The sequence below is a fragment of the Nomascus leucogenys genome, chromosome 10 (assembly GCF_006542625.1).
Source record: "Nomascus leucogenys isolate Asia chromosome 10, Asia_NLE_v1, whole genome shotgun sequence".
NCBI lineage: Eukaryota > Metazoa > Chordata > Mammalia > Primates > Hylobatidae > Nomascus > Nomascus leucogenys.
In genome coordinates, this window is record NC_044390.1 from 89,118,534 (window position 1) to 89,142,079 (window position 23,546).

The 23,546-nt window shown below is 44.7% G+C and overlaps 1 protein-coding gene across 1 annotated transcript in view; it reads left to right on the forward strand.

Annotated features, from left to right (window-relative positions):
• The window catches only part of WDR66 (WD repeat domain 66), an 83,675-nt gene that overhangs the window by 9,863 nt on the left and 50,266 nt on the right, over positions 1-23,546 (forward strand). Inside the window, exons 4-9 of the mRNA XM_030821540.1 lie at positions 3,288-3,428; positions 5,775-5,884; positions 14,050-14,161; positions 14,406-14,486; positions 20,502-20,579; positions 22,990-23,040. Coding sequence (XP_030677400.1) covers positions 3,288-3,428; positions 5,775-5,884; positions 14,050-14,161; positions 14,406-14,486; positions 20,502-20,579; positions 22,990-23,040 — 573 coding nt within the window. The remainder of the gene's footprint in view (positions 1-3,287; positions 3,429-5,774; positions 5,885-14,049; positions 14,162-14,405; positions 14,487-20,501; positions 20,580-22,989; positions 23,041-23,546) is intronic.

A 23,546-nucleotide genomic window follows, 5' to 3' on the forward strand; every position in this document is an offset into this window, starting at 1 on the left:
AGTCTCGCTCTTTCACCCAGGCTGGAGTGCAGTGGCGCAATCTCGGCTCACTGCAGGCTCCACCCTCCAGGGTTCATGCCATTCTCCTGCCTCAGCCTCCTGCGTAGCTGGGACTACAGGCGCCTGCCACCTCGCCCGGCTAATTTTTTGTATTTTTAGTAGAGACGGGGTTTCACCGTGTTAGCCAGGATGGTCTCAATCTCCTGACCTCGTGATCCACGCGCCTCGGCCTCCCAAAATGCTGGGATTACAGGCGTGAGCCACTGCACCCGGCCACGCCCGGCTGATTTTTAATATTTTTAGTAGAGACAGGGTTTGACCGTGTTAGCCGGGATGGTCTCGATCTCCTGACCTCATGATCCACCCGCCTCGGCCTCCCAAAGTGCTGGGATTACAGGCGTGAGCCACTGTGCCCGGCCATTTTTGTATTTTTTTTTAGAGATGGGGTTTCACTATGTTGCCCAGGCTGGTCTTGAACTCCTGGGATCAAGCAATCCACTCAACTCGGCCTCCCAAAGTTCTAGGATTACAGACGTGAGCCACTGCACCATGCCTGGATTTTATTTTTGAGCAGTTTTAGGTTTATAGAAAAATTGAAGGCCGGGAGCAGTGGCTCATGCCTGTAATCCCAGCACTTTGGGAGACTGAGGCAGGCGGATCATGAGATCGAGAGATTGAGACCATCCTGGCCAACGTGGTGAAACCCTGTCTCTACTAAAAATATAAAAATTAGCTGGACATGGTGGTGCATGCCTGTAGTCCCAGCTACTCAGGAGGCTGAGGCAGGAGACTCTCTTGAACCCAGGAGGTGGAGGCTGCAGTCAGCCGAGATCGTGCCACTGCACTGCAGCCTGGTGACAGAGCGAGACTCCGTCTCAAAAAAAAACAAAAAAAGAAAAAAAAATTGAGCTGAATGTACACAGGGCGCCCTCATATTCCTCTGCACATCCCTCCTCTCCCAGTTTTCCCTTTTATTCACATCCTGGATGAGTGTGGTTCATCCATTAGCACTGATGAGCCAATACTGGTACCTTATTATTAACCTAAGTCCATAGTGTACATTGGGGGTCACTCTGTGTGTCATGCTTATTATGGGCCTGGACAAATGTATCCTGATATGTACCCAGCATTCTAGTATCATACAAATAGATTCATGCCCTGAAACCCCCTGTCCTCCACCTATCCATCCTTCCCTTCCTCCCCTGAGCCCTGGCAACCACTGATCTTTTTATTTTTTTTTTTTGAGACAGGGTCTTGCTCTGTTGCCCAGGCTGGAGTGCAGTGGTGTGATCTCAGCTCGCTATAATCTCCGCCTCCTGGGTTCAAGCAATTCTCCTGGCTCAGCCTCCCAAGTAGCTGGGATTACAGGCACGTGCCACCACACCTGGCTAATTTTTGTATTTTCAGTAGAGACGGGGTTTCATCATGTTGACCAGGCTGGTCTTCAACTCCTGACCTGAGATGATCCACCCGCCTCGGCCTCCCAAAGTGTTGGGATTACAGGCGTGAGCCACTGTGCCGGGCCACACTGATCTTTTTATTGTCTCCGTAGTTTTACCTTTTCTAGAAAGTCATCGTTGGAATCATGTAACATGCAGCCTTTTCAGATTGGCTTCATTCACTTACCAACATGCATGTAACTTTCCTCCATACCTTTTTGTGGCTTGTTAGCCCTTTTTTTTCCCTCGTTGAATAATATTGCATTGTCTGGATGGGCCACAGTTGGTTTATTCTTAATTTTTAAAAAATACTTTGAGCTGGACGCCGTTGCCCACTGCTGTAATTCCAGCACTTTGGGAGGCCGAGGCAGGCGGATCATGAGGTCGAGAGATCAAGACCATCCTGGCCAACATGGTGAAACCCCGTCTCTACTAGAAATACAAAAAGTAGCTGGATGTGGTGGTGCGTGCCTGTACTCCAAGCTACTCAGGAAGTTGAGGCAGGAGAATCACTTGAACCTGGGAGGCGGAGTGAACAGTGAGCTGAGATCGTGCCACTGCACTCCAGCCTGGCAACAGAGTAAGACTCCGTCCCCCCCGCAAAACCAAAAAAAACACAAAAAACTTTGAACACAAAACTAGTACATAAATAAACTAGTATTGAAGTAAAAGCAGTAGTCAGATTTATTGTACTTATAATTTTTCATTTCATAAAATTTTAATTTTGGGTTTATTCCAGGCAATACAGAATTTTTAATTCTTCTGAAGAGATTTTGTCTCTTCATCCTTTATCCTTCCAGTAGAAATAGTACATAGGGACCAAATACCCAGGCTGAATAATTAATTGCCTTTCTTTTTTTTTTTTTTTTTTTTGAGATGGAGTATCACTCTGTCATCCAAGCTGGAGTGCAGTGGCATGATCTCAGCTCACTGCAACCTCCGCCTCCCAGGTTCAAGTGATTCTCCAGCCTCAGCCTCCTGAGTAGCTGGGAGTAAAGGTGCGTGCCACCACGCCTGGCTAATTTTTGTATTTTTAGTAGAGATGAGGTTTCACCATTTTGGCCAGGCTGGTCTAGAACCCTCAACCTCAGGTGATCCACCCACCTCATCCTCCCAAAGTGCTGGGATTACAGGCATGAGACAGGGCTCCCAGCCTATTTGCCTTTCTTATAAAGTTACATAATGACTTCATTGTAACTTGTCTACTCTACATGCTTTTAGAAAGTAAATGGAATTTCACAACATTAGGTGCTCACTGTGTGTCTGGTACTGAACAAAGTCTAGGTCCTGGGGAGTTGAAGAAAAGGAATTTATTTCTGTGTATTGTTGAAGGCTTTCTTTTCTAATGGAGATATAATTAACCCTTTAAATTCACCCTTTAAATTTTTTTTTAAATTGTGGTAAAATACACAGAACATTAACGTTGCCATCTTAACCTTTTTTTCTCACACTGTCGCCTGGGTGGAGTGCGATGGTGTGATCTCGGCTCACTGCAGCCTCTGCCTCCTGGGTTCAAGCGATTCTCCTGCCTCAGCCTCCCAAGTAGCTGAGATTACAGGCATTCATCACCACGCCCAGCTACTTTTTGTATTTCTATTAGAGACAGGGTTTCACCATGTTGGCCAGGTTGGTCTCGAACTCCCGACTTCAGGTGATCCGGCCGCCTCAGCCTCCCAAAGTGCTGGCATTACAGGCATGCGCCACCGCGCCTGGCTGAGGACTTTCTTAAAGTGGTTCCTCTTCGCTGGACTGTTGATGTGAAATCCTTCCCCTCCAGCGAGTTCCTGGAGCCCCAGCTCTAGGCTGGACACGCTGTAATGTCTTGCTGGTTTTGCCCTTGTCTTCCAGACCATGACCTGGTCGTTTGGATGGAACAGTTCTCTTCCTGTTTACTATATTCGAGAGGAAAAGCAGAGAGTTCTTCTGTATGTTTGCGCTCACACTGCGATCATCTACAACGTGTTTAGGAATAATCAATACCACCTCCAGGTATGCAGGGATTTCGTTCCTACAGGTAGGGGAGTTGTCTTTAACTTGTGTGTGGTATTTTGTTTTGTATGTCAAGGGCTGACTTCATTCTATCACTGTCGTATTTTCCCACTCTCCTTGGAACTAAAAGCAATCCTGTCTTTAGAAACACATGGTATTGTTTATTTTCTGTTTCTAATCAGAATCAACTTACAAAACAGCAGTTGATATTAATTTTATAGTGAGAATTTAAAACATCTGTATTTTTTACACTTCTGCAAAAATGTGGACAGCGTAGATCATATCTCCACAGATATAACACAAAGGGCAGCTATTCAGCAGGGTGCCGACCTCACGGACGCTTACACACGTCTCTAGTTTTCAAAGGGCTTTCATCTTATAACTGTACCGAGAAGTGGGTATTCTTATACCCATTTTACAGAAGAAGAAACTGAGGCTCAGAGTGGTTTAAGTGACTTGCCCAAGACTGTACTAGTAAACAATGACTCTACATCTCCTGTCTTGAAAGTGTTAAGTAGGTCAGTTGTCCTTTTATCCCTCCCTTCTTTCAGCAGCTTTGTTCATTTTCACCCCTCTGTGAGCCTCCCCCATTTGTCCTTCATGCCTGCCCTCCTCACAGCACTCTGCCTCCTTTGTTCCTGATATTTGGGACCCATTTCATTTTCATCATTTACCTTTCCAAGCATCCTATTCCTTGGTGTCTGACTTTCCACTCGTTGACCTGGTGAACTGTTCCATATCACCCTTTCAGTTGACGTGTGTTGTTATAGGAGCGTCTTTAGCTGACGCCTAGATCAAAAACACCACGAGGTGTTTACCAAGGACCCAGTCAATACTCAGTGTTGTGCCAGGGACTCAAGATATCTGGGTGCAACTTAAGGAATTCACTCTCTAGAAGTCCAGAAATACGCAGGCAGAAATCAGCAGGCAGCTCCCCTTGGAGCTTCATTGAATGCATGGCAGTGAGCAAAGTGGTGATGGCAGAGAGAGAAGGAGAGATTGCTGTGGGCAGGCTCAAATAGTCACGGCGAGCAGGATGTGCAGATGGGCTGGGGTGGAAGGAGGCACGAGTCCAGCCTCACTAGGGCCAGAGGGCTGGGAGTGGCCTTGACCATCCATTTGTTTCACAAATAGTTATAGCTGCTGTGTTTCAGAGTATAGGTCTGTAGTAATGAACAAAATAGATGTATTCCCTGCTCTCATGGAGCTTACAGTCTAGAACAGAGACGTTAAACAAGTGAACACATAAATGATTACAAATTGTAACCATTGCTTGAAAGGAGATGTGAAAACGCTCTAAGGGAGAAAAAATCAGGGTAAGAGAAGACTTAACTTTAGATTGAGTGGGCAGGGATTGAAGAGGTGCTGTTTCTGCTGAGACCTGGAGGATGCGAATGAGCCAGCCAAAGACAGTCTAGGGGAGAACATTCCAAACAGAGGGAACAACAAGTGTTCAGGCCTGTGTGTGGGGCCTGGAAAGAAGGCTGGTGTGGCTGGTGCACCATGAGGGAGACAGAGAAGGAAGGAGGGAAGAGGGGCCATTTCCCAGCAGGGAGTGCTGCCATTTGTGTTTCCAGAAGATTCCTCTCTTGTGTGCACAAAAGGATTGTAAGAAGATAAGAGTGGAAGCAGAGGCCGAGCATGGTGGCACATGCCTGTAATTTCAGCACAGGCCGTGGCCAAGGAGGCTGAGGTGGGTGTATGGCTTGAGCCCAGGAGTTTGAGGCCAGCCTGGGCAACATAGCAAGACCCTTGTCTCTACAAAAAAATGTAAAAATTAGCTGGGCATGGTGGCATGTGCCTGTAGTCCCAGCTACTTGGGAGGCTGAGGTGGGATGATTGCTTGAGCCCAGGAGATCGAGGCTGCAGTGAGCCAAGATTGTGTTGATGCACTCTAGTCTGGGTGGCAGAGTGAGACCCTGTCTCAAACAAACAAAAAGAGTGGGAGTAGAGAGACCAGTGAGGAGCTTTTTGCGCCAGAGCTGCTCAGAGCCCTGAAATGAGCAGCGTTCTAGAGAGAAGAGGCTGGCAGCGTGACTCACAGTGGTGGGGGAGGGGGGGGCCCAGATACTTATTCTCCACTTGGGTTGGGAGTTGCCGCATGCCTTGACCTCTAGGAGCCACAGTTCATGTGGGGAGCTTATCTTTCAGGTGTTTGGAGGGAGAGAAAGTTTGAAAATCACACACTAGGAAGTGGAGAAACCCCCAGGAAGGCCAGCGGGAACAGAATTTCCAGCCAGATGAGCGTTGAAAGGAGCTCAGATCTCTCTGCGGGGCCCCGGCCTTTGCTGATAAGGCTGGGCTGCCTCTTGGATGTTTCAAAGTGTTTTCTCTCCATTTCCATAGGGCCATGCCAATATTATCTCCTGCCTCTGCATCAGTGAAGACAGGCGGTGGATTGCCACAGCAGACAAAGGGCCGGACTGCCTGGTGATTATATGGGACTCCTTCACAGGGTAGGCTTTGTGCAGCCACTTCTTTTTTCCCCGAATTTCTGTAGAGTATCTGCCACTGTGTGACAGTGACAGAATGAGTAATGCCAGTGCCTAGAAATTTGATTTGTTGGTGTTCCACAGTAGACTGGCTTATGCTGACTCACATTAACCTAGCTCACACAAGCTCAAAGCATAACCCAGATGGCAAATCTGTCATTTACAATGAGAAACATTACTTCTACAAGGACAGATTTTTTAGTGGCTGGTCATGCTGCCTCTTCTGGTCAGTTCTTAATGGTTGCTACCAAGTGTTCCTGTCTATCCCTGCTCCCCATTCCATACATTTCTTGTTGGATATGTTCGATTTAGATTTGTTTGCCTGCCATGGTTTTAGGTATAGTAATGATGGGAGGCTTTCCAAAGCTGCTGTTTCTCTGCAGTCTCTCTCTAACAACCCACCATTGCCTCCTTTCTTTTATAGTATAGACAGGGTCTCGCTCCATTGCCCACGCTGGAGTGCGGTGGCGCAATCATAGCTCGTTGCAGCCATGAACTCCCAGGATCAAGCGATTCTCCTGCCTTGGCCTCCTGAGTAGCTGGGACCACAGGTGCATGCAACCATACCTGGCTAACTTATTTTTGTAGAGAGGAAGTCTTGCCATGTTGCCCCGGCTGGTTTTGAACTCCTGGCTTCAAGAGATCCTCCCATCTTGGCCTCTCAAAGCACTGGGATTATAGGCGTGAGCCACCTTGCCTAGCCTCTTTTTAAATATTTTATTTTATTGTATTATATTTTTGTAGAGATGGGGTCTTGCTTTGTTTCCAGGCTAGTCTTGAACTCCTGGGCTCAAGCCATCCTCCTGCCTCGGCCTCCCAAAGTGCTGGGATTACAGGCATGAGCCACTGCATCCGATCTCTCTTTCTCTCTTTTTTAAATTAAGACTTTATTTTTAGAACAGTTTTAGATTTACAGAAGAATTGGGAAGATAGTACTGAGGATTCCCATATACCCCACACCCAGGTTCCCACATTAGTTACATCTTACATTAGTAGGATCAATTTGCTATAATTCATGAACCAATATTGACACATTATTATTAACAAACATCCAGGATCCCACCCAGGAGACCACATTCGATTTAGCTGTGATGGCTCCTTAGGCTCTGCTCGGCTATGGCAGTTTCGTAGACTTTCCTTGTTTTTTGATGACTGACAGTTTTGAGGAGTACAGGTCAGGGATTTGGTAGGGTCTCCATGTATTGGACTGTGTCTGATGGTTTTCTCATGATAAGTCTACCAGCCTTTTGACACACTCTGGTGTCTAAGAAATGAGTTGCAGTGACCCTCTTAACCTGGGGGTAAAAGGCAGGCTCACTTCAATCAAGCGTCAGATAAACCAGTCCAGGTGGTGAGGGGAGGCTGACAGCCCACAGACTCGCTGGCACTGGAGCTGGGTCCGGAAGGCCAGGGTTCTGTACCCTCCTTGTATCTGCTTCCGTAACTCACTCTCTTCCTTCCCCGGCTGGAGGCAGACTGAATGGAGAGTCTCTCTGGTATCAAGGTTGTCATCCTGTATTGCCTTTCTTCCTAACTCATAAAATTCACCTTTTCTGGTCCCTTTTCTGATAGTGCATCCAACAAGGAATGGTGGAATTTCTGTGGGCTTGAGCAATGCTGCTCAAAGTATAGTCTGCAGGCTGAGCTGATCTGTCAGCTGGTCCTGGGCTATGTTGAACAGAAAGTACAGAAAATGAGAGGGGGCCTTTGGGAACTGTTATAGCGATTTGTTCTTGCTATGGTATTTTTATTTTGTGAAAGTATTTGACCTGGGCTGGGTGCAGTGGCTCATGCACTTTGGGAGCCTCCCAGCACTTTGGGAGGCTGAGGCAGGAGGATCACTTGAGGCCAGCAGTGGGCAACATAGTGAGACTCTGTCTCTACGAAAATTTAAAAGTTAGCCACATGTGGTGGTGCATGCCTGTAGCCCCAGCTACTCAGGAGGCTGAGGCGGGAAGATGGCTTGACCTTAGGTGTTTGAGGCTGCAGTGAGCCATGATCATGCCATTGCACTCCTGCCAGGGTGACAGAGTAAAATCCTGTCTCAAGAAAAAAAATATGTATTGGTCTGCAGTGGAATAAAAGTTTTTAGAAATATCTTTCACCACAGATAGTTTGCAAAGTGCTGGGCAAGCAGATGCCTAGGCAGTTGGGGGATACTGTGGGGCTGAGCACGCCACCTTGTGTGACCGCCCTCAAGCAGGAGGCCGTCTTATCTGCTGAGGACATTGGGAATGGGGCTGGTAGTTTGGGCTGTGGGATGTGACATGGTGTAATCGATGAGAATGCAGTAGAGGTCCACCGAATGAAGGGAAGGAACTGTAGGGTTTCAGGGAGGGGCCTGGCTGGGGACAAAAAGCATGAGCCTGCAGCAGATGGTGGGTGGGGGAACGTGGTGATGCTTGTCCAGCCGTGCTGGGCAGGGTGGGAGTAAGAACAGATAATGTGACTGGTGGTGGCTTGCCTGGGTAGGAGAATTGGAAGGGGAGAAGGGAAGGGGCCCAGGGGACTTCAGAGTGACATGAAAGAGCAGGTGGCAGGAGGCAGGTGTGAGTGCAGGCTCTGGCATCCACCTGGGCTTCCATGCCTGCTTGGCCGTGGTCTGCTGTGTGACTTGGAGGCCCAGAGAAGAAAGTGACTTTCCCATTTGTGAAAAAAGAATAATGACGTCTACTGTTTTTTACTTTCCTCGGGCTGCTGTAACAAATTACCTCAAACGATTTACTCTCTTGCAGTTCTGGAGGCCAGAAGTCTGAAACCAAGGTGTCGACAGGGTTGGCTGCTTCTGGGGGCTGTGAGGGAGAATTTGTCCCAGACCTCTCCCCTTGCTTCTGCTGCCTGTGGGTGACCCTTGGTGTCTTTGGCTTGTGGACGCATCCCTCTAATCTCTGCCTCCATCTTCCCGTGACATTCCCACCACGCATCCATCTGTGTCTTCTTGAGGACACTGGGCATTAGATTTGGGGCCCACCCTAGTCCAGCACAACCTCATCTTAACTAACTACATCCACAAAGGATCCCTGTGTCCAAATAAGGTCATATTCTGAGGTTCTAGGTGGGCCTGAGTTTGGAGGGGCCACTTAGCTCATTAAACCCAGTGCACAGGATGTTGGGAGGATCACTAGAGCACAGCACCAGGCCATGATAGAGGATCCTAGATGCGTTTTCTTTCTTAACTCCTGGCCTGAGGCAGAGAGCAGTCAGATTCACTAACAAGATTGTTCGGGCCTGGTTGGGTAGGTGGGTGGGGAGGTAAGAGTTCAACAAGTGAGTCCAGATGCACGAGGAGGTTAGGAAGAAGTTGGGTTGAATGTTCTAGAGTGGGGGACACAGGAACTGCTCTCCCACAGGTGACCAGTCACCTCCAGGGGATCGCATTACCCAACCCTGATCCTCATCTGACTTGACTTCTCTGTGGCATCTAACACTTCATTTCCTATGGCTTCTCTGATCTCACATCCCTACAGTACACGGCCTTTGTGTCTGGCTTCTTTCACTTAGCATTGTGCTTGAAGGTTCATCCGTGGTGTGGCACGTGTCCTTTCTATGGCGGAATCATATTACATTGTATGGATAGACCAAACAATGTATGGTCTTTCATCTGGTTTTTTGTTTTGTTTTTGTTTTTGTTTTTGTGAGACAGGGTCTCACTCTGTCACCCAGGCTGGAGTGCAGTGGTGTGATCATGGCTCACTGCAGCCTTGGCCTCCAGAGCTCAAGTGATCCTCCCACCTCAGCTTCCTGAGTAGTTGGGACCACGGGTACATGCCACTGAGCCTGGCTAATTTGTTTTTCTGGTAGAGACAGGGTCCTGCTATGTTGCCCAAGCTGATCTCGAACTCCTAGGCACAAGTGATCCTCCTGCCTTGGCCTCCTGAAATGCTGGGATTACAACTGTGAGCCACTGCGCCCAGCCTCATCTGTTGTTGTTGTTGTTGTTATTATTTTCGAGACAAGGTCTCACTCTGTTGCCCAGGCTGGAGTGCGGTGGCACAATCTCAGCTCACTGCAACTTTTACCCCCTGGGCTCAGATGATCCTCCCATCTCAGCCTCCCAAGTAGCTGGGACCACAGGTGTACACCACCACACCCAGCTAATTTTTTTGTATTTTTTTAATAGAGATGGGGTTTCACCATGTTACTCAGGCTGGTCTCAAATTCCCGGGCTCAAGTGATCTGCCTGACTCAGCCTCCCAAAGTGCTGGGATTACAGGCGTGAGCCACCATGCCCGGCTCATCTGTTTAATTTGTAAAAAAATGATTTTAGTACATTTTAATAGAAAACTGTTAAATTTAATGAAAACCAGGCCAGGTATGGTGGCTCACGCCTGTAATCCCAGCACTTTGGGAGGCCGAGGCGGGTGGATTACTTGAGGTCAGGCGTTCGAGACCAGTCTGGCCAACATGGTGAAACCCCGTCTCTACAAAAACACAAAATACAAAAAAATTAGTCGGGCATAATGGTGCACGCCTGTAATCCCACCTACTTGGGAGGCTGAGACAGAATCGCTTGAACCCAGGAGGCGGAGGTTGCAGTGAGCCGAGATTGTGCCATTGCACTCCAGCCTGGGCGACAGAGTGAGAATTCATCTAAAAAAAAAAAATAATGAAAACCGATACATTTTCATGGAAAGCACTGGCTGCCATCTCCGATCTTAGTCTTCTTTCTAGAGGTAATCAATTTGGTGTGTTTCCTTCCAAAACATTTGCTTTTGTTTTAAACACACGTATATGGATAACTTCATGTAGTTTTTCTCCACAACATTGTTGGTGTGATCTTTTCCCAAACAAATCTGATTGTGTTGCCACCCTGATTAAAACCCTTTAGAAACTGTCCATTGTCAAATCAACTTACGCTACGGGGGACACCCACCCTGCATTAGGGCCCTGCAGACACTTCCCCCAAAAAGTGAAATGCCCGCTCCGCAGAGCTGTCTGCAGCTGCTACACGCTCTCAGCTGCAAGTAATGGCACATCCCAACTTAACCACAAGGGAAGAGTATTATTAGCTCATGCAGTAGAAGCCTGCAGTCGGCCAGCAGAAGGGTCAGAGTTCTTCAGGTGTGTCTCATCTCTGAAGCCTTTGCTGACCAACACCTTCATCAGACAGAGCTGCCCCGTTACGATGTTGAGCCGCTGTTTTTTCCTTATTTGTGAAACTGTCTCTCTACTAGACATGAAGCAACTTGAGGGCAGTGATTTTTAAAAAAAAATTTCACAGTAAAGCATATCTGTGGTTAATAATGCAAATGCTATGTTAATATGAATTTTATGATATCCCAAGTGATTACTTTGGGACCCAGAAAAGATTATTCAGAGGCTGTTTTGGTTTTAGGATTAATATTCATTTTATTAGTGATAAATTAAAAACTGTAGTTCTTCCTCCAGTTTTTCATTCAACTTAATCTTACTCTGTTTATAAATCTAGCATATTTTTGCAATCACCTTTGAGGAGGCTTTGATTAATGTTTGGCCCCACTTACAAATTTGGTTATTAACTCCTTTTAAACATGTAAAACTGCATTTCAATATTTAAGAGATTTAGTTTCGTTAAGTTTTTTAGTAGTCTGATTAACAAACAAATCCTTCATGGTACTTAAGTAATTACTGCAAATCTAGTAAATTAGACATAAATATGGTAAATCTTAAGTTTCCTTAAGTGTTCTAATATTGTTTATAAACCTATTACGATTTTAATTTAAAATCACAAGTCTAAATCAACTACATATTTTAAATTAGCATCACAAATCTAATCTGGTAGCAACTCTGGTATGTCAAATTCACTTAAACATTACAAATTCCTAAAAAATGAACAAATTGTCTTATCACAAATATGTTAATAATGCAGGTCTGACTGACTTCATCTTCTCTATATTCAATTCCAAGTATCTCCAGGGATAAGATACATTTTCTCACAAAGGACTTCACTGTGTTATTTCCAATCATTTTGGGATTGCCTTCCCAGGTGAATTTTTGGGGCTACTTCTCAGTGGGATGAAGTTTCTCAAGTGACAGAGAACCAGAGAAGTCCTCAGCTGGGACACAGACTTGATGCCAGCCAGTTGGGACCCTGATGTGACATACAGAGATACTGAGGCCTGTTTATCTTCACTGTATCTAGGACTCCATAAACAAACAAAAAAGAACCATGCGGCCCGCATTCCTGGTTTAAGTCTTGCTACCACCCACTTTTCATTCCAGTGGGAATCAGTAGATCTCCCCCAACCCAACCATTACAACTTGCATCTTCGCTTCCACTGCTTCTGTGCTTTGGCTGTCTTAGATACTTGCATGTCATCTCATTCTGGGTGTTTCAAGGCTGTGTTGGAATCATACAGCTCTAAGGTCTTGTCAGTAACACAGTATGGAAGTGTAAGAGCAAAAAATAAAAGTTCCTCCTTAACCAAACCCCATCTTCAGAGGAACCATTGCTTACAGTTTGGAGTCTATTCCTCCAGAGTTTTTCAATACACACACACACACACACACACACACACACACACACGATTAGGATGATGCGATTGTTTTGCAGTTTGCTTTTTTTCACAAATTTTGGTCACTTTCCCAATCTACCTCATTCTTTTTAAAGGCAGCAAAGTTTTTATTTTTATTTCTATTTTTTATTTTTATGTGTTTATTTTTTTTTTGAGATGGAGTTTTGCTTTTGTTGCCCAGGCTGGAGTGCAATGGTGTAATCTTGGCTCACTGCAAACTCTGTCTCCTGGGTTCAAGTGATTCTCCTACCTCAGCTTCCCAAGTAGCTGGGATTACAGGTGCCTGCCACCACACCTGGCTAATTTTTTGTATTTTTAGTAGAGATGGGGTTTCACCATGTTGGCCAGGCTGGTCTCGAACTCCTGACCTCAGGTGATCCACCTGCCTTGGCCTCCCAAAATGCTGGAATTACAGGTGTGAGCCACCATGCCGGCCTTTTTTTTTTTTTTTTTTTTTTGAGGCAAGATCTTGCTCTATCACCCAGGCTGGAGTGTAGTGGCGTGATCTTGGCTCACTGCAGCCTCAACCTCCTGGACTCAAGCGATCCTCCCACCTCAGCCTCCCAGGTAGTTGGGCCCACAGGCACGTGCCACCACACCTGGCTAATTTTTCCATTTTTGGTAGAGACAGGGTTTTGCCATGTTGCCTAGGCTGATCTCGAACTCCTTAGCTCAAGCAATCCACCCACCTCAGCCTCCCAAAGTGCTGGGGTTACCAGTGTGCAACACTCTGCCCAGCCTAGTTTCTTATCATATGGTTATGCTATAATATCTTTTTAAACAATTCATGTATGATATATTAAGGGACATTTGTGTTGTTTGATTTTTGCTATTAGAGCAGTACCACGATGACTGTGAATTTTCACTGACCTTTGTTTAGTTTTTCCATGATTTCCCTAGGAAAAAGTCGTAAGAGTGGAGTTACTGGGCTGTAGGGTGTATGCATTGAAGGTTTTGATAGATACAGCCAAAGTGCTTCTAGAAAAGTGCTGCTCCTTTGCATTCCCACCTATGTAGGAGAGTGCCCGATTCCCTGAGAGCTGGGACGTTGTCCTAGTCAGCTTTTCATATTTACATCCTTCCTGCCAGGCACAACCTGGCACAGAATCAGTGCCTGGTACCTAGTGAATGAGAAACTAGAGCTTGTGAAGAGGGCAAACAGCAGGCCCTTGAGTTAGGCTTGACTATTATTGTTGTTGAGGTTAAATTCGCATAACATAAAACTGACCATTTTAAAGCATATGGTTCAGTGACATTTAATACATTTACACTGTTAGGCAACCATCATCTCTATCCAGTTCCAAAACATTTTCACCGCCCCAGAAGGACACCCTGCACCCATTATCTGTCTCTGTGGGTTTGCCTATTCCGGCCATTTCATACAAGTGGACTCATACACTACGTGCCTTTCGTGCCTGGCTTCTTTCACTCAGCATCGTTTCCAAGGCTCATCCGTGTCATAGCATGCGTCACTGCTTCATTCCCTTTTATGACTCAAAAAGATTCCACTGTATGGATAGACCACATTTTGTTCTGTTTTGGAGAGGTTTGGGCTGAGCTCAGACCTGCCCTGGGCCTCTCTGGGAAGCCAGGGAGACCTCAGCAAGTGTCGCCCCCCCTTGTCCTGTTTTGCAGTATTCCTGTGCACACAATATTTGACAGCTGCCCTGAAGGGAACGGCATCAGGGCCATGGCCATGACCCACGACGCCAAGTATCTGGCAACCATCTCAGATGCTGAAGTCCAGGTAAAGGCCCTGGCCCTTTGGGTCAGCATCAGCGAGCTGGCCGACCTGTCCAGCGTGTCCCCGTGGGCAGCTCTGTTCAGGCTGCGTGATGTCTGTGATATTCTCTAAAGACCAGACTCCACAGCACAGAGTCTGGGCCTCTGTCCTTAGTTACTTGAAGTTTTGGGGTCACCACAAGAGGTGTAAGTTACTTCAGCAGACTTCACAGACCTTCTCATGCCCCTCTCTCTACTGTCACCTACAGAAAGTATGCATCTGGAAGTGGACTTTGGCAGTGGAAACGCCAGCATGCACTCTCGAACTCCCCACAGAATATGGTGTTCAGGTGAGTTCAGTTGGAGCCTGTAAACATCAACCTAAAGTTATACAGGTGCCAGGCCAGGCTGGGTGTGGTGGCTCACACCTGTAATCCCAGAACTTTGGGAGGCTGAGGTGGGTTATCACTTGAGGTCAGGAGTTCAAGGCCAGCCTGGCCAACACGGTGAAACCCTGTCTCTACTAAAAATACAAAAATTCCTTGGGCGTGGTGGCGCATGCCTATAGTCTCAGCTACTTGGAAGACTGAGGCATGAGAATTGCTTGAACCTGGGAGGCAGAGGTTGCAGTGAGCCGAGATTGCGCCACTGCACTCCAGCCTGGGTGACAAAGTGAGACTCCGTCTCAAAAAAACAAAAACAAAGTTCTACTGATGTCAGGCCAAAACCTACTTTTTGTTTCAGTAGAGGTGTGTTATGTTGCAGTAGAGTGTTTTTTCTGTTTGTTTGTTTGTTTGTTTTTTTTTGAGACAGAGTTTCGCTCTTGTTGCTCGGGCTGGAGCCTGGAGTGCAATGGCACGATCTCGGCTCAACATAGCCTCCGCCTCCCAGGTTCAAGCGATTCTCCTGCCTCAGCCTCCCGGGTAGTTGGGATTACAGGCATGCGCCACCATGCCTGGCTAATTTTGTATTTTTTTAGTAGAGATGGGTTTTCTCCATGTTGGTCAGGCTGGTCTTGAACTCCCGACCGCAGGTGATCTCCCCACCTCAGCCTCCCAAAATGTTGGGATTACAGGCGTGAGCCACCGCACCCGGCCTCAGTAGTGCTTTTAAAACCCTTTCATTTCCTGATCTCATTTTACTTGAATATAATAGCTAATATTTTTCAAGCACTTATGTTCCAGAGTCTGCTAAATTCTTTACTTACATTATCTCACATAATCCATGCAAACATGCTAGCAAAAAAGGTATTAATATCTGTGGAATACTACCATTAATTATTAAATAATTTGTCTAAAATCACCCACCTGGCCATCGTTCTTATTCTAGAAGTGTTCTCTTAACTACTTCGAACCTTGTAAAAGTAACTCTGAGGAGTATAGGGAAGTTATTATTATTGCTCCCAACTTACATGAGGTGACTTGCCAAGGACACCCAGAAAGTTTCTTTCAGGTCTCCTTATTTCCTGGGTCACTGCTCCCTGCTTTTGTGACTTGTCTTATTCATCCTTGCATGCTTCATTTGTCATATATTTATTGAGTACCTGTTCTGTGCCAGGCACTGTGATAAGTACATGACTGAATTGCAGGATCTAAAACCCAAACAGGGTTTGGGTGACTAGACTCAGCCAGGGAAATATGGTTATGCAGCCATATGTCCATCTTCTTTCCTTTCCCCCCAATGTTCCTCTTGCCCCTAAAAAATTTTTTCTTACTCCTTAAGGTTGTGCTAACACAGTAGCCACCACCCATATGTGGCTATTTAGGATGGATTTTTCTTTTGCTGCAAAAAACACCATTGGGGTTTTGATAGCAATTGCGTTGAATCTGTAGATCACTTTGGGTGGTATCATCATCTTCACAGTGTTGTCTTCCAATCCATGAGCATGGGATGCCTTGCCGTTTATTTATATGTCTTCTTTAATTTCTTTCAGGAATGTTTTGTAATTTCCAGAGTTCAAGTCTTCACCTCCTGGTTAAATTTATTCCTAAGGATTTTGTGGTTTTTTGATGCTATTATAAATGGATTTGTTTTCTTAATTTCCATTTTAGATTGTTCATTGCTAGTGTATAAAAAGGCAGCTGATTTTTGTATGTTGATTTTGTACCTTGCAACCTTGCTGAGTACACATGGTGATTTAAATTTAAAATAATTAAAATGAAAAAAATCTTCTTTGAGACAGGGTCTCACTGTTGTCCAGGCTGGAGAGCAGTGGCGCAATCTCAGCTCACTGCAGCCTCTGCCTCCTGAGCTCAAGCAGTCCTCCTACCTTAGCTTCCTGAGTAGCTGGGACTACAGGTGCACACTATCACGCCCAGCTAATTTTTTAATTTTTTACAGAGACAAGAGTTTTGCCATGTTGGCCAGGCTGGTCTCCAACTCCTAGGCTCAAGCCATCCACCCGCCTCAGCCTCCCAGAGTGTTGGGATTACAGGTGTGAGCCACCACACCTGGCCCTCTTCTTTTTGCTATGCTTTCTTCTTGGGTATTGTCATCTATTCCCAAGGCTATTTACTTCCAAGACATATCCTGAAATCTTTCCTCTCCTTTCCACCTCTGTTGCCACCATCCTCGTCCAGGCCACAGTCACCTCTACCTGCATTATCTGGCCCACTGGTCTCTCTGTGTTCACTCTTGCTTCACTCTCTAACAGTCTTCCCACAGCAGTCAGACTGTTTTTTTTTTGTTGTCGTTGTTGTTGTTTTCTTTTGAGACGGAGTCTCATTCTGTTGCCCAGGCTGGAGTGCAGTGGCATGATCTTGGTTCACTGCAACCTCTGCCTCCTGAGTTCAAGCGATTCTCCTGCCTCAGCCTCCTGGGTAGCTGGGACTACAGGCACGTGCCACCATGCCTGGCTAATTTTTTGTATTTTTAGTACAGATGGGGTATCACCATGTTAGCCAGGATGGTCTCGATCTCCTGACATCATGATCCGCCCGCCTTGGCCTCCCAAAGTGCTGGGATTACAGGCGTGAGCCACCGCGCCCGGCCAGAGTGTTATTTTTATTTTTCATTTTTAATTATTTATTTATTTATTTATTTTTGAGACGGAGTCTCGCTCTGTCACCCAGGCTGGAGTGCAGTGGCGCGATCTCGGCTCACCACAAGTTTTGCCTCCTGGTTTCACGCCATTCTCCTGCCTCAGCCTCCTGAGTAGCTGGGACTATAGACGCCTGCCACCACGCCCAGCTAATTTTTTTGTATTTTTAGTAGAGACGGCGTTTCACCGTGTTAGCCAGGATGGTCTCGATCTCCTGACCTTGTGATCTGCCTGTCTCGGCCTTCCAAAGTGCTGGGATTACAGGCGTGAGCCACCGTGCCTGGCCATATTTTTAAATACTTAAAATATTACATCACTCCTGTACTTAAAATCCTTCAGTGACTTCTCATTGTCCTCAGAATAACATTAAAATTCCATGACATGTGACCTCCAAGGTGTGATCTGATCCCTCCATCCATCTCCTAACATCTACCATCCTGATTATTGTTTATCAGTTTGCATTTTCCAGAATTTCATGTATAATAAATGGACTCCATTTGCAGAGAGCTTTGGTTCCTTTCACTCAGTTTTGTTGTTGCACGTGTCAGTAGTGTATTCCTTTTTATTGTTGAATAGTAGTGCATTGAATAGGTATTTAACTGTTTATTAATTCACCGTTAATGGACATTGGGTTGTTTCCTGGTTGTGGCTATTGAAAATAAAGCTGCTGTGAATGTTCATGGACAAGTCTTTATTTTCGAAGGAGATTTTCCTTTGGTATAGAATTCTAGAGTGGTAGTATTTTCTTTCAGCACTTCATATCTTCAAGGATGTGATTCTGTTGTCTTCTGGTTTCTACCATTTCTGTTGAAGTCAGCTGTCAATCCCTATTTTGAATGTTGTGTCTCTCTCTCCTTGGCCCTCAGCTGCTCTTACAGATTTTTCCTTTGGTTTTCAGTAGGATTTTTGTTTTGTTTTTTGTTTTGTTTTGTTCTGTTTTTGAGACAGGGTCTCACTCCATCACCTAGGCTGAAGTTCAGTGGCACAGGTCACCGCTCATTGCAGCCTTGACCTCTTAGGCTCAAGTGATTTTCCCACCTCAGCCTCCCAGGTAGCACCATCACACCTGGCTATTTTTTTTTTTTTTTTTTGTAGAGATGCAGTCTCGCTGTGTTGCCCAGGCTGGTCCCAAACTCCTGGGCTCAAGTGACCTTCCCACCTCAGTCTCCCAAGGTGCAGGGATTATAGGCGTGAGCCACTGCTGCACCAGCCCCAGCAGCTTTTCAGTGATTTGTCTATGTGGAAGTGGGTATGTTGTTGATTTTTGTAAAGCTTATCCTTTAGGATTTCTTGAACCTGAAATGTTATATCTCTTCTCAGTTTTGGAAAATTCTCAGCCATTACCTCTTTACACATTTCTTCTGCCACATTCTTTCTTTATTCTCCTTCTGGGGCTCCAATTACACATATGTTAGACCTTTTCTGGTCTTGTCCCACTGGTCTTTTATTTTCTTTTCTGTATTTTCTATCCTTTCATCTGTTTCTGCTTCAGTCTGGATGTTTTCTACTATAATTTGTCTTCCTTTCCTGCTGACTAGTTCTTTCTTTGGCTATATCTAAATTTCTGTTAAACGATTGAGCAAAGTTTTGAATCATTTTTTTCAGGTCTAGAATTTCCATTTGATTCTTTTTTAAGTAGAGCTATCTGCTAAGATTCTCCATTTTGTCCTCTACTTTCCTGCATGTTAATCCAGTGATTGTCACATCTGTGTCTAATAACCCCAGTACTCGGATCTCCTGTGTCTTCTTTCTGCCAATTGCTTTTTCCCCTTGGTTTTTAGTCATTTGGATGGGTCTTTTATCTTTTCTTTTTTTTTTTTTTTTTTGAGATGGGCTCTTGTTCTGTTGCCCAGGCTGGTCTTGAACTCCTGGCCTCAAGCGATCCTCCTGCCTCAGCCTTGCAAAGTGCTGGGATTCCAGGCATACACCACAGCGCCTGGCCTGGATGTATCTCTTTAATATGCCTGGCTATTTTTTACTGAATGCCTGATGTTGTGTTTTTTAAAGTGTAGAAATAAATTTGAGGCTTGAGATGACTTCGTCCAAAGAAGACTGACTTCTGCTTCTTAAAGGCACTTAGCAGAGTGGTCAGCTTAATCTAATCAGAGCTTGAGGTCGTTTGAGGCTGATTTTCAGGCTTTGTTAAGTCTGCCTCATGCACTTGCTTTTGCCAGTTCCTTACCCTACCCAGGCTTTTGTGCTGTTCTGATATGAATTATCAAACACTGGCATTAGTAGTTTATACTCCTGTGGTATGTAACATTCATAAAATGTTCAGAAAATGATAGGTAAGGAATAGGCGTGGAGACGGTGTGGAAATGGCAGAAATGGAACTTAAAAAGCTTTTCTCCAGCCTGTCCCTCAGTGCTGTCTCCTGTAGCCCTTCTCCCCAGGCTGTAGCCACCCACCTCCCATGCACATTTCAAACACATACCCCATGGCTCCCCAGGAAGAGCTTGCTTTGTTGTTCTTGCTGTGACTGTTTGGTTTCTGTATTTAAACTTTCCCTCACTTCCATAGTTTCTGCAGGGTTGGTTTTTGGGAAGGGAGCCAGCAGCCCATGCTATTCACCATCTTGGCAGGAATTAGAATCCCCTTCCAATATCTTGCATTCATTCCAAGATATTGTGTGGCCCTGTCAAATTTAGAAATGTATACACAGCAGTCTTTATCTAAAAGGATACAGAATAAAGGTTATTGGTGAATACTGGTTCACTTTTGCTTGTTCCAATTTATTTTGTTATTATTATTGTTATTATTTTAAATTGACCACTATCAGAAAAGCTTGTTACAGCCAGGTGCAGTGGCCCACACCTGTAATCCCAGCACTTTGGGAGACTGCGGCGGGTGGATCGCTTGAGGTAGGGTTCGAGACCAGCCTGGCCAACATGGTGAAACCCCGTCTCTACTAAAAATATAAAAATTAGCTGGGCGTAGTGGCACGTGCCTGTAGTCCCAACTACTCAGGAGACTGAGGCAGGAGAATGACTTGAACCCAGGAGGTGGAGGCTGCAGTGAGCTGAGATGGCACCACTGCACTCCAGCCTAGGTGACAGAGCGAGACCCTGGCTCAAAAACAAAAAAGAAAAACTTATTCCAGTTTATAGATGATGAATTATAATAGATCAGACTGGAAAGGGAACACATTTGACACTATTTTAATCACCAGTATTTAAATGATATTCCTATTTTTTACCAAATGCCATATCTTTTCTGTTTTATATTCCTACTCATTTGTTTTAATTAAAATTATTTAATTTTAACATTCAGCTTAACCAGAAACAGAAAATTTATCATTAATGTATTTTCATACTTTATATTTCAGAACTACATTACTTTTAACCCAACAAATAATAAAGAATTGGTGAGCAATAGTAAAACACGGGCAATATATTATGCATGGGTAAGTAGAAATATTTTGATTTGTTTTAAATGTGGGTAGAAGTATGTATTCATTCTTTGAGTACAAATGTTTCAGTAATGTAACAATAGAGTATCTCTACTTAGGAAGCAATGAATATATATTAAAATGTTTTTATTTAACTATAGTATTTAGTCCCATTAGAAATTAGCATATTAAATCAAAAGCAAATAATTCAATTTTATTTATTAAATTTTATTGAAGTAATGAGGCAAATGTTTATTTGAATTTATTTAACAAGACTAAAATACAAGTTTTGTGGTTTTTTGGAGACAAGGTCTCGCTATGTTGCCCAGGCTGGCCTCAAATTCCTGGGCTCAAGTAATCTTCCCGCTTAATCCTCTCAAGTAGCTAGGATTAGAGGGGTGAGCCGGCCACGCCTGGCTCTAAAATACAGGTTTTTTTTTTTTTTTTTTTTTGAGACCTTGGTCTTTTTTCCCTTTTAGAAAGGAATTAGCAAACGGATTAGTGATACATATACTGACACAGGGCAAAATCATGAGAATAAAAAACATTGAGGCTGAGCACAATGGCTCATGACTGTATTTCCAGCACCATGGGAGGCCAAGGCAGGAGGATCACTTGAGGCCAGGAGTTTAAGACTAGCCTGAGCAACATAACAAGACCTCATCTCTACAAAAAATTATTTAAAAAAAATTAACAGTGCATGGGGATGCATGCCTGTAGTCCCAGCTGCTCAGGAGGCTGAGGCTGGAGGAGTGCTTGAGCCCAGGAGTTTGAGACTGCAGTGAGCTGTGATGGTGATGGTGCCACTGCACTCTAGCCTGGGCAACAGAGTGAGACTCTGTCTCAACAAAACAAAACACAACAAAACAAAAAACGTTCCAAGTTAAACATGGAATAGCTATGTGACTCAGCAATTCCAAGGTAAGATGTAAAAGAATTAAAAAGAAGCATTTGAACAAATACTTCTACACAAATGTTCACAGCAGCAGCAGCACTATTTGTAATAACCAAAAGGTAGAAACAAACCAAATGTTCATCAACTGATGAGTAGGTAAACAAAATGTGGTCTATCCATACAATGGAATGTTATTGTATGAAGTACTGATACATGCTGTGACATGGATCAGCCTTGAAAGCATGATGCTAAATGAAAGACACCAGACACGAAAGTCACATGTTGCATGATGCCATTTCTATGGAACGTCCAGCATAGGCAAGTCCACAGATACAGAGTAAACTGGTGGTTTTCAAGGCCTGGGGAGAGACCGAGTAGCTGCTTAATGGTAGGAGATTTCCCTTTGGGGTTATGAAAATGTCTCGGATCTAGATGGTTGCAGCATTGTGAATGTATGAAGTACCACTGAATTGCACACTTTAACATGGTTATGATTAATTTTATGTTAAGTGAATTTTACCTCAATAAAAAATTGTAAAGCAAAACCAAAATACATTGAGTCACTGATTGTGAGTGATAGTCATTATTTAAGATATTTATTATAGCTTTATTTTATTTTATTTTTGAGATGGGGTCTCACTCTGTCACTCAGGCTGCAGTGCAGTGGTGTGACCTCAGCTCTGCCTCTCGGGTTCAAGCAGTTCTCCTGCCTCAGCCTCCCGAGTAGCTGGGATTACAGGAAACTTCCACCATGCCTGGCTAATTTTTGTATTTTTAGTAGAGATGGGGTTTCTCCATGTTGGCCAGGCTGGTCTCAAACTCCTAACCTCAAGTGATCTGCCCGCCTCAGCCTCCCAAAGTGCTGGGATTATAGGCGTGAGCCACCGTGCCCAGCCGATTGTGACTTTACATAGTACTTAATGCAAATTCGAATTCTCTATTAATAAGGCTTTAAAACTTTAATAAATACCTTAAGGTTGGCCGTGGTGGCTCATGCCTGTAATCCCAACAGTTTGGGAGGCCGAGGCTGGCGGATCACCTGAGGTCAGGAGTTCGAGACCAGCCTGGCCAACATGGCAAAACCCCATCTCTACTAAAAAAAAAAAAAAAAAAAAAAAAAAATTAGCTGGGCATGGTAGTACACTCCTGTAATCCCAGCTACTCAGGAGGCTGAGGCAGGAGAATTGCTTGAACCCGGGAGGTGGAGTTTGCCGTGAGCTGAGATCACGCCACTGCACTCCAGGCTGGGTGATAGATGTGTTTCTGTTTGAGGACACCTTATTTAATATGTAACTCCATCTCAAGAGAAAAAAAGTCATAATCGTTTGTGGCATTTTTTATATTTTTTATGTATTTGCTTTTCTTTCAGAATGTTTTTAGATATTTCCCAAGGCAGCAAGTTCTCTTACTTGTAGAAACTGCAAATTTCTGACCTTGTTTAGATGTATTTGTTTTGCTTTTATTATTAATGCAGTTCTTCCTTTGGAAACTGGGTCTTTTTGAGTAGTGATTATTTTTTCCTCTTATCAGTATGAAGAGAGGGATACACTGGCTCACAGCGCCCCACTTTTAACCGAAAAAGTGAGTATGCCTATTGCATTTTTGTCCATCTGATTTTGTGGAGAATAAATATTTATGTGCAAGCTTAGCTGCTTTGGGCTACTCTTTGTACATCTTGATATTAAGCTACTGGGAAATAATTTGAAAAATTTTACTTGGGTCCCGTATACATATTGAATTGTCAGTTGAAAATAATGGAAGTATTGTTAAAAATAAATTTTTTTTTTTTTTGAGACAGAGTCTCGCTCTGTCGCCCAGGCTGGAGTGCAGTGGCGCGATCTTGGCTCACTGCAACCTCTGCCTCACGGGTTCTCGCCATTCTCCTGCTTCAGCCTTCCGAGTAGCTGGGACTACAGGCACCTGCCACCATGCCCAGCTAATTTTTTGTATTTTTTTTTAGTGGAGATGGGGTTTCACTGTGTTAGCCAGGATGGTCTCGATCTCCTGACCTCGTGATCTGCCCGCCTTGGCCTCCCAAAGTGCTGGGATTACAGGTGTGAGCCACTGCGCCTGGCCCTAATAAAATG